Below are 12,798 nucleotides of genomic sequence, written 5' to 3'. Positions count from 1 at the left end.
TGCCCAAATCACATGACACGACTTCTCTCCCCCTATTCATCAACGCTCAATCATAAAAAAAAACTTTAATGAAATAACCATTGTATTGGCGGTTGCGTAAGTTATTATAATATTTATAATAATAATTTGATGTAGAACTGTACAGTAAACAAAACCTACAACAGCTGAACAACTCTAAATTATGATAAATTATAATTAGGTATATACAGTTATATGATAACAGCGGTAATTTTCACATGGTTATATCCAATAAGCGTTTGTTTTTCTGACTTTTATATTTATAATTTGGAAATGCACTAATGAAATTCGATGCACGTAATATCACAAATACAAATTTGTTGATACAAACATTAGACAGGTATATAATTTTGAGTACCTGAATCGGTAATACAACTTACTATTTCATAATTTAATCTATATCTTATTATTTATTTTTATTTCATATTAATAATGCATGCTAAAATGTGAACTGCAATTTAGAAATCCGATATCTTACTGCATTAACTTATAGTTTCCCAGAAAAATATAATTTATCTATATATAATATATCTACTTCAATGTAAGCACAAAATATTTTAAACAGTTGATTGAAACTTATTTATTCGTGTAAAGATATAGCTATTTAATAATAATATCATCTATACTATGAAATCGATCTTATATTGTTTAATCTAGCGGTTCCCATATTGTGCGCCGCAGTATCTTCACAGGGTCACTGAGCTTCCATAGAATATTATCATCCATCAAATTAATTTACTATATTCAAATAAATATATACCTAAATCTTAACTAATGTCTTATGAATTATGTATAATTATAATTAAATGGATATTTTCATAATGTTTTTTATTATAAATATTTATGATTTTTATTTCTTTTTATGGAGGGGTGCTGTGTAAACCCCTTATTTCAAAAAAGGGCGCCGTCACCTAATACAATTTGGAAACCACTGGTTTAATATATTATTATGAAATTGTTGTAATTTTTTTTGCCATCCCGATCTCTAAAGAATACACCGGGTCCGTAAATGTTCAGCAGTAACCTGTCAAAGGAGTATTTACATAATATGTTATAATATGAAACATAATACAGCGGGTACTACAAACAAAATGGACAAAGGTTTGTGATTATGCTTTTTTTTTTTTGAAAGAGGTTAAGATCCAAGCATATGATGAGTTCACTAACTATAAACAAATAAAATAGAAAATAACAAACTGTTGTATTTACCGAGCCAAAGCCGTTTGGCAATGTTTGGCGGGAAAATCATGTGCAATAGACTGACATTCTTCTCTCTCTCTTTGTCGACGGCCAAATTGGCTTCTTCGATCGAACTTTTCAACTTGTCCATTCTTCTCCGAAGGCCATCCTGTAAAAAATACACATCATGACATATCACAATTCGAAAATATTTAAAAAAAAACAATGTTGAAACAATTGCAATAACAATTAACAACAATATTTTAACCGAGTAATTCGTAATTTTAGATTCCTTTTTTGTGTTTGTTTATATACGTATACTTCTTTATAAAATGTTTCCTTGCTATAATTTTCATTTAATATTATAAATTAAATATTTCAGTGAATGGTTAGGTTTTTGGCAGTGCAAATTATTTATGGAATTCTAGGTTAAGATAAGTTTGGAAATACTGAGTTAAGAATATTAAGAAGTTGGACCAATGCTATATAACATCAAAACTTGTTGGGAATTAGTCCAATTATTTTTAATTATAATACTCAATAGTGAAAATATTGTGTCTTATAAATTTAATCATAATTCAAATGCTAATAGAATTAAAACAAGATACAATTATAATTTTTTCACAAATGTATTTTTCACAAATCTATATAACAATAATCACGTTGTGAGATTAATGATATTGAAATAGATTTTTTTTTTAATCTAATATTTAAATTAAATCATGCTCCATGCAAATATTCAGCCTTGAAAAAATATTGTTAATGTAATCAACATTTGATAGGACGTGATTCACAGTCTTACAGATAATAGGTATACTGCGGTAGTCAAATATCAGATCATTTGGGTTGAAAATAAAAATATGTACCTAACTAGTAACTATAGACTTGAGTTTAAAAAAAACCAGTGTTAGCTGTCGATAATTATTATCAATAAGTTTCTATCGCATTTTAAAATAAACACCATAGAACATAATAGTGTAATACCTAAATAATGTGTATATTGAAATATGTTTGAAATATTTGAGGTGTATTAAATTTTATTTTGCAACTTTGCCTTTTTTTTTTTTTGATTAGTCATTTATGAAATATTTTATGACGCTAGTATTTTGTTTAAAAGATTTTTATTTCTACCGTTGTTTACTTTTAAGTTAAGTGAACAAAATACACATTGTTCTAAAATTTTTCAGCACACATAAAATATGATATATTCCAAATAATATGTGGCTTGACGATTAAATGTACAAACACACATTTATCTGGGTTATAATATTTTATTCTGGAATATCTCATCTACTATTCATATCAATGTTTATCGGAGTGTATTAAGACAAAACAAATACAAATAAAATATATGATGATATTATCAAGTTTTATTAAATACAAAAAAAATTGTAATGAAACGTTGGTGGATAAAAAAATGTGTTATTTTTCTTCGAGCAATTTTTTTTCCTGTTTAGTTCCCATGAACATGGATGTGTGTGAGAGTGGAAGGATGAGACTGCGTTAGCATAACTTCCCATTCTTCGAATTTAAATGGAAACGAAAAAAAAATGGATACGTAAATATAAATTGTTTTTTTCAATGATTTAAAGTGCATTCGCTTGATGTTTCCCTAGTATATATTTTTAATAAACACATTTAAAAAGCATTATATTATACGTGTTTTTATTTTTCGTTGACATTTTTTCATCTCTCGTTTTTTTCAGTCTGAACTTTTTACTGCAAGTTCCCTTTCCGGGGTATATTTAATAATAATAATATATTGTTTACTCTATTTATGTGTATTGTGTGGTACTGCATGTATGCGTTGATTTTACATCATTAAATATATATTTTGCTGTGTTTTTTCTCCTATATGATGCATCTGCAGGTTTGCATACCGACACTAAATCGAGTTATATGAAACCCACTGTACTGGTTTATGCAGTATATAACTTTTTTACTGTTAATTGTTACTATTATTACCATAATTTCATTACTTTTACTTCAATTGAATAACTATTCTTAACGTTGGGCATGCGGCTTGCACTATTTGGAAAACTGCATAGTTTTGTAATATTTTTACACAAATAATTTTGTTTCATTTCGATTCACTATGTAAATTAAATCACGCAAATACTTCCTACCCCATGAGAACCACTCAGGAGTTAGCTAGATGGTGGACGGGTGTGGATTGTGGACGTATACTTGCTTTGACTTAAAATCAAATTTTGTTTTTCGTCCAAATGTCCTTTTTATCAAACAGTGCTTTAGGTGTCGACCAGTGATTCATTATTAGTTATTATAAATGAAAAAAAAATATTTTAGAATCTCTGATGGGATTTTTTTTATTTGGCAGCATAGTTAGACCGGTCTAAGTCACAGACCAAGAAATGATGGCCATGCAAGAATGCAAGATGCCTATGTGTATAATATTAAATTATGTTTTAAGGATGTTGTTCATAGCATTGTGAAACTCATCACAAATTATTACTGCAACTGATTGTCATTGCGTATCATACAATCTCGGGAATAATTAAGCTTAAATAAAAACTATTAATATTTTTTTCTACAATCTGATGTTTAAAAAACGTTTTGTGATTTAATATAGTCAGTGATATAATATAAAAGTAGGTGGATACAATATTTTAATTTATATAAAAAGATGTTTGAGAGTTTTTAAAAATTTCATATACTTTATTATGATTAGTTAAATAGTTAAATCAGCCACGCCAGGGAATTTTAATTTCTATGTTTGCTCAGATAATGCAATCACAAGGGGGAGACAAGAAGAGAGAGGGTTATTCTTGGAAATATATTTATTTATTTATTTTTTGGTATAGGTAACAGTAAAATTACGGGAACGATTGAAGTGGGTATACGCCTCTTTATTATTTTGACAGCGAGTTAGTAGTTAAGTAGTGTGCTACTCTTTAGCTGTTTGACATCGAACCATGCGATGGCTACCCAAAGAATTTATATTATTTTCCATTTTTCCATTAAATTCATCAAATACAAAATATCTAACAATAAAAATAATAATTTACAATAAATAAGTCTAGGACAAAAGTATTTTAATATATCGTAATTAAAAACAAAATTTAGTGTTAAAAAGGTATATCAATAATTATTTTGATATTAACTTAAATAAATAATAATATGTGTGAATAATTAATTTACATATTTTAGAATATAAGCCTTCATATACCTTAACTCATTTATAATATACGCATAGAATTTTAGTCCTTAGCTACTCGTCTCGTAAATCTGAAGTTCATTAGAAAATAATATATTATAATAGATGATATCAAACTCAGCTTTTTCCTGCAGCTTCTTAAATAATTTATAGCATACGATTGCAATATTAGGCATGCATCGTACACAAAAGATGTGCTCACACACACATTTGTAAGTATAATATGTTGTCGAGTCGAAATGAAAGTTTGTGTCACTGTCTGACAAAATATTAATTGGGTGAGCGCCAATCGAACGTGAGAGGTGGACGAGGGATGTTCAACAAGTGTTCTTCACCCTGCTATAGTATTTTGTTGCTCTGATGCATATGATTTTTTACATGAACATATTTCTCGAAATATTTAAACAAAAAATTAAAGAAAAAGAAAATTAGGTCGTTCGATAACATAGTATATTAATTCCATGACATATCATCCTGTTAAGCCCGACATCTTAATATATGATAATATGACTATTAAGCATATTATAATACAATGATATACACCTACTATATTATTATGAATATCTTATGATACCGTAATTATTTCAAAGTGACCATCATGTTTCACACTTTTAATACATTTTTCATCAGTAGGTAATGAGTTTACAAATAATATTAAATTAATGTATTTTCCACCAACATCATCGTTTTTACGCGATTTCAGACGTAACATTACAGTGTAAATTTTTAAATTAGCTATGACACAATATTATTAAAATATAGGAACGTGTAACTGAAAATATGTACGGATGTGTAATATTCAGCGTGAAATGTTGAAATGTCAGTAAATATATTGAGTTTCTAGTTGTAATTGGATAAAATATTCATGAAAATCATATCCAATTACAATTTGAAACGCATATTTACAGACATTTCACTTGAATTTTAGTGGAAAACATTTCAAGTTAAATCATCGGCTGATGAATATTTGAGTTTATCATCAAAGCAAATTATAATTACACTCAATATACTTGAATTAAACACGTGTTACGAATATTTTAGAAAATATAATAATATGTTTACCGATCTAATTAAAACTAAATGTTATTTACATTTGATTTCAAAATAAATAACTATTCAGATTATTATATTATTTAAAACTAAATATAGTTTTATTTCGATATGTGTGGTATACAATTTTCGACAGCCAAGTTAAAATAGTTATGGTAAATATTTGTGTTGTGTCACAATGTATAGTATTGCGTACATATTTTAGCATATTACATAATTAATTTAGATAATCCACATCAAACTTCAATTTAGCAGTAGGAAAGGAATACGGCAAATGACAATCACGTCATATTCGAACAAAGTATTTCAAAATATTAAAAATATCCACATTTGCAACTGGACGTAATTATAATAACCGTTGTATGTAAAATAATTCACCAACCATATAATAATATTGCACTGGGTGACTTCATTATGGAGGGGAGGTTTAAAGGTTATAGTCCATCAGATCTTTTTTTTTTCAAAATGACTAGAATTTAATACTCGTGATCACTTGGTTATACAATATTTAAAGATTTTAAAATAAAAACGAACGGACAGTTGTTGTTGTATAACTATTACATTAGAATAATGTTCACAACTTCTTTATTTATAGAATTTTGTTATAAATTTAATATAAATTTCGTATACGTATATGATAATATCCATTTTAGATAATTCTTAGTAAAAAAAAAATTTTAAGATAGAATTAATCGTGCACTAATCAAAAAAGGCTCTATCTCTCCATAATTTATTATCTTTACACAATACCGATTGTTAAATATAAAATCTTATCCACTATACTACCTACCTATCATACCCTCTAATTGAAATATTTAAACTGTTATCATAGGTTTGCGTTTTTATATTGATTGTCAAAATTACCAATATTACCTATATTATGTTATAGAAATTATTATTAATTATATTTACGCTATCAAAATTGTACAAGGCAAACACTTTTAATACCACGTAAATATGCTGAAACTCTTTAATTATAATAAATAAAAAAAAATAAATTGTTTATAAATCATTTTGCGATGATTTATTATTGAATGGAAAATTATCAAAAATTAATATGATATAGTATTAGGCTGCGTCGAGGTAATTGCCTAGTGTGGAGATTTACATTATCTTAATTTTATATATATATATTTTTTTTTGATCTCATTGATTATTAATTCAATTTCAGAAACACAAACACTGTACTTTTGTATGAAATGTTTAATAAATAAATTTCAATTAGTCTACAACATGTTGATTTTCATTTATTTTTAGTAAAAAGTACCGATAAAACTAAATAATTTAATCAACATTTTAAATTGTTTTATGACTGCCTATTATTAAAGTTATTCGTACATTTATCTCGAGACTTATTATTTCTAAATAAATTATTAACCTCATGATGTTTTATTATTTGTTAAAATCAAATAAGTACTAAGTAGGTAGCATTGTTTTTATACATATTAACTAATATTAAGTAAGAATGATTTTATTTATATGATACAATTTAATGATGACACATGAAATGATAAAAATTAAAAGTACAATATATTAATTAATAAACTTAAGTTAAGACCGGTTTGTTTTAGTTCGATTTCTAAAAAAAGTCAGTGTAACTACATTTTAGTAAAAGTTTTAATTGATCTGGTATAAAGTAGTTTCTATATAATCTACATATGATTCAAAGTGTCTACAAAAACGAAAGATTTTTTTATAAGTCTAGTAGAGAGATCAGCTTATTTCACTATATCTAAAAATAATAAGAAACTGTGTAATACCTAATTAATAAAAAATAATTTTAATTATTTAACGTTTTGACCGACGTTTAAAACGTAGGTGGTGTCGTGATCTATTAGTGGACAAGTTAACTAGCCCACTAATCACAATTCCCAACTATCTCGCCATGAAGTGCTATTACTGAATAGCTTTATCAACCAATCCAACCACTTCCTACTATATAAACCTCCACTGTGCTTATTGTAAATTTCTGTTATAGATTGTACAAATCAAAATAAATATGTAAAAAAAAAAAATATGATTTAACGCTAATTGTTAAAAAAAATGGTTTATTTCATTATAAAACTGTTAAAGACGTTAATGAATTCAATAAATTTCATACTAAAGAATTGTTTTTCGATATATATAAATATATAAAAAAATAATGCTGTATGTGCTTTTTGTTTTGATAATTTTTTCAACTCTCGTTTTTTCTGTCTGATTTTTCACTGCAAGTTCTTTTTCGGAATATATAATAATAATATATCGTTTACACTAGGTATTCATAATAATGTTTATTTTGACGCAATATGGTGTATGTGTTAATTTTACATCATTATGTAGTGTTTTTTCAACTGTATGATATACCTGTTTTACATACAACAACCGATTGAGTCATAAAAAATTCACTTACTGGTTTATGCAGAACACATTTTCTTTATTGTTATAGTTGTATCTACTTTTTTTAATCTCATTAACCACTAGATAATTTACAGAAACATGAACATTGCGCTTTAGCATTACATTTTTGATAAATAAATCTAGATTACCTCACAACACGGTCGTTTTCGTATTTTAATATTCAACATACCTACCTATAAAAACTCAAGAATTTATTCTAATTAAAATGTTTTTAAATATATGTATTTTATATTAGTAATTTGTGCATAGTAAGGATTATACGACGTAATTATACTTGAAAAGCTGGCTCTATTTTTAGGTATTCCATTTTTGAAAAGATTATTTTATTCATATGTTATAATAACCATCGTGACGTGTTCCGTTATTATAAGTATGATACAAATTTCCAATATTGTAGAATGTAATATATTTTATAAAAAGAGTAGGTACGCGTCTGTTTATTGAACTGAGTTTGTTGTTTTTTTCTACACACAATAATATAATTCGTACCTTCGTATAATATGATACAATAAACAATCTGTTTAAACCTACGTTTGTATGAAATTCAATACATATAATACTTTATAAGTTGGATATAACATGAATATTGAACATTCTAGATAAAATAAAAAAATAAATGTTTTCCAATATTTATTTAGACCCTTCTGAAAATTATTTTATTTTTTTCTCGACGCAATAAATTCGTTTACAATTTCAAATAAATGTGTTTTTTTATTTATCGGGATTATGACACTATTCTACTCTGTTCTATCACTTCAAATATACATAATACTTTTAGGTATATCAATATGTATATTATATAAATATTTTTATTTTTTAACGTAATAATTACTTTAGAATTATTATTTTATCATTATTATTATCATCATTATCATCATTATCATCATCATATTTATTGGTATAATAGAGAGTGATAATTACTGATAAAGTTTTACAATGTTTCATTAAAACGAAAAGGAAACTTGAAATTTTGTGGCGAAATAGAAGCGGATGAGATTGTTTTGGGATGTTGGGAAATACTTAATTCGATTGCTCTCGAGTTTTGAAACAAAATTGTTGTATAGTAGATTCGATTCCTGTTATTATACACGTACAATCTGATATAATACATTTAACGCCCCCTCTACGACCAAAAACTTATCAATTTAATCGAACTCAGTAGTTAGTATTGTTCTCCAATCCCCTCTAGTCGTCGTTATTATGATTATAATATGATGATATTCGTACATTAAATAATTATCAACAGACCTACGATAAAAATAATCATTCTCGCTTGAACACGATACAGTTTAAAAGAATTATGAACCTATTCAATAACATTATTATTAATATTACCATACAGAACAGCACAACGGATCAAATAAAAAAATATCTGCTTTCGTCTATATAACACCCATAATACTAATACTACATTGTATCATTCAAGTGAGGTTACGTTTAAAAGTTTTTGCGTGGCATTTAAAAGTTTACTCGTAAAGACTGGATTACCTCTCAAGTGGAAATGGCCAACGCTTATTATTGTATAAAACTGCGCGTACCTAATATGTTCGTCTCCTAGTTGATACAGATTTTTATTCAAACCATCGTTTTCCGTCAGATGTTCACACGCTGCCTTGGCAGAAACATTAGTGTATGGCACACACAGTTCTTTCGACCACTCAAATGACGTTACACTGACTTGCAAACAATAGGAACGAGTGCACACTGCACACATTATAAGGGTTCAAAAGATTCTCGATTACCATATCACTTGGAATTTAAATGCAATTCGGTGGACCCGGCAGACTGCAGTCCTTTTATAAATAGGTAACGATTGGACCCAGACTTTCTTTTAAATGGAATATCTGTCTCTCTTTCTCTGATCAACGTATTATATTTTATTTTTCACGTAATATTGCAACGAAAATGCAATTACTTATAAACATTCTTTTAAACGACTCGTCTGTTATAAAATAATTTGATGTATTTATTTTCTATAGTGCCGCTTCTTTAATCAAATATGTGTGTTTAATTATAATACAATTTACTTTCGAATATCAAACGTGTGCTGCTGTAATTAAACGTATTTTGGTGAGACGTGCCCATGAAACTGTTGTTGGAATTGCCTTTCATTTATAGCTTCTATTCTGTACCCTTCGAGGTATATAATATACACGTGGGACTTACACAAACTATTAACAACTGTATTGCAAGGTTTAGGCGTAATATATAAAAATTAAGCTTTTTTTTACTTTTCGATCAAAAAAGTATTACTGTGAGTGAATAAAATTATTTCATCGACGAAAATTAATAATTCAAATATTTTAAATATTTTAAATTTAAAAACACGTCGCTTATATCGAGTATAAATTACTATAATAATATTATTTATTATAGAAAAGTCGATATTTATCGTTCATTATTATTTAACAACTATATTTAATTACATTGTTTATGAATTTAAAATAATTACTGAAAAAATGATAGGGCAAATTCATGGCAGATGGCAGCTGTCTGGACAATGAACACCAAAAGATTTCACGGCATCAACAATTATTATTAAAAATCTGATCAAACTTAATTATTAACGCGAGATCATAAAATTATATAACTATGTAGTTTGGAACTGTCTAGTTTGAAGTTTTTCTGTAATTAAACTTTAAAAACATCTCTTTGACTAAATGCATCATAAATTTCCAACTGATAAATGAGGAGAGGGGCAACTTTTTCAACGCATATTTTAGATTGCGTTGAATTGAAAATAAAAATAAAACTTTTTAATTATTAAAAATTTAAAGTTTGTTGTTGAAATAAAGTTCGAGATTTGCCTCCTTGCAATCTCTTCGCGATTTACAGTCATTTGTAATAATAATGATACCTGAGTGTGTATTTTACATACAAATACGTCATTACCTTATAACATTTATAATTTAGTTAAAAACACAATGCACAACGTTATTATTATACAGGTCATTTATTGTTAGGGATAAATGATTATTCATACCAAACGAAGGGGATAAACCAAAATACTCGTCATTAACAACAAACAGCTGATGATTGTGTTAAGCACGGAAGATGAGAGGAAGATAAATTAATATCTAAGAAGTATTAATTTTAAAACTGACGAATAATTATTGTTAATGCGCACAAAATAATAGTCATACACGCATAAGACATCTACATACATATTAATATTATCGTGGGTAGGACCTTTCAAACGGACAATCTGTAAATACGTATCCAGGTATCATAAACGTTTCAAACGCGTGGAGGAATAAATGGCTCATGGTTGTAATATTAATAGAGACTAAGGTTTATTAAAATGGATTCACTTAGCCAGTTTTCCATAGTTCAAAGGGAAATCATAGACTCTGCAAAGATGACTAATATGCACCGTGTATATTAATGATTAAAACGGAACCTTGAATTACAATAATAACTACAAAATCATTTCGAACGCGACGGAAAATATCACATCGCTGTTTTGCGTAAACTATTCTAAAATTCTAAAACGTGTCGTTTAAAGAGCTACGGCGACTAAACGTCTATGTGCGTATTTCAATTAAAAAATTAAATCAATTTATTCTAAACTTAAAAATAAACAACTCATAAACGTCTCGAATTTTCGATATCTTGCACGTGCACTGTTGTCAAGAAAATTAACGGATTATTTTGTAAGTTTTATTATACGTACGTGAGAGTAAAAATCTTTTGATATTGTACTCGAAACGAAGCATGATATCGGTAAGAAATTTCGAGATTAAAAAAATAGCGTATTAAAAAGTAATCAAAGTGGTTTTGGAACTTAATATTATATTAATAGTACTAAAAACGAGTTATTATGGTGCTTAAAACTTTTTTTTTATATTAACTACACTTATGTCGTTTGATATTATAAACCACGATCAAGTGAAAGTTGTCATTGCAGTGTATTATGTTACTCATGCGTGCATTTGCGTATATTATTATATATATTTTATTGCAAGATTTAAAATATAAGAAAACGATCATATGGTCAGTAACTGTGCACATTGTTTACAGTAAACATTTGCGCGAGTATACTTTATCGGTGATAAATTAGGATATTGTATAACCACACCAAAGTGCCAAACATTTATCTGGTAAACTCAGACGACTAATGTATTTGGAAAAAAATTTTGCATAATCTAACCGTACCCTAACGCATAGTGATCACGTATCGGCATGGCAGGATTTAAACGTTTGGAATCAAAGATAAATGGTCTTAAAGTTTGTAGTTTCTTCAAAAATATATATTATAACTCATTTAGTTTTATAAATATTAAGAATCTTAATTGTATAATATAATTATTGACGTATAGTTCGAATAGTTCTAACGTCAAATAAAAAATAAGTCTGTCTTAACTTTGTTAACAATCTTCCAAATACAATTGAAGAGAAGGTCAAAAAAAAAATAATAATTTTTTTGGGTTGTTATGTTTTACACATTATATAGCTGAGCTTCAATATATACATTTTAGGTACCACGACAATATCGTGTTACTTAACTTTATCTATACGAATCTATGAAAATTTCCCGAGGAAATAATACCCGAAATCCAAAGAAATAATACCCATCTGATATATAAACTTGAAAAATAATAATTATTATTATTAACATATTAATAGGTACATTAAAATAACATTTTTATATTCATATTTGATATTATTTTGAGTAAAATTTTAAAAATTGAATATAGTTACACAAAATAATATTTATCATAAATAAACACAACAGACATAGTAAAGTCCATTCGAGGAAAAATAATCCAAGCAAAACTCAAAGGTTCAAACATATCCCTAATCTGGATCCCAGGGCACAATAATATTGAAAGTAACGAAAAAGCAAACGAAAATTCCAAGAAATCAACAAAATCCTTTTACGTCCAAAAGCTAAATATTACAACATAATTTGCAGATTTAAAGAACCAAATCAAGGAACACATAATTCATATATGGCAAATGCACTGACTTAATCA

The 12,798-nt window shown here is 27.1% G+C and overlaps 1 protein-coding gene across 1 annotated transcript in view; it reads right to left on the bottom strand.

The window, feature by feature from the left end:
- Gycalpha99B (guanylate cyclase 1 soluble subunit alpha 2) overlaps positions 1–12,798 on the bottom strand; it is a 305,824-nt gene that overhangs the window by 79,321 nt on the left and 213,705 nt on the right. Inside the window, exon 10 of the mRNA XM_089226659.1 lies at positions 1,228–1,366. Within this exon, the coding sequence (XP_089082785.1) occupies positions 1,228–1,366 (139 nt within the window). The remainder of the gene's footprint in view (positions 1–1,227; positions 1,367–12,798) is intronic.

Source organism: Diuraphis noxia, unplaced genomic scaffold, assembly GCF_037042655.1.
Source record: "Diuraphis noxia isolate RWA-SAM2 unplaced genomic scaffold, SU_Dnox_SAM2 contig0004, whole genome shotgun sequence".
Lineage (NCBI taxonomy): Eukaryota > Metazoa > Arthropoda > Insecta > Hemiptera > Aphididae > Diuraphis > Diuraphis noxia.
Note: the sequence above shows the minus strand (reverse complement) of the source record. Positions and strands in the feature narration are given on the sequence as shown.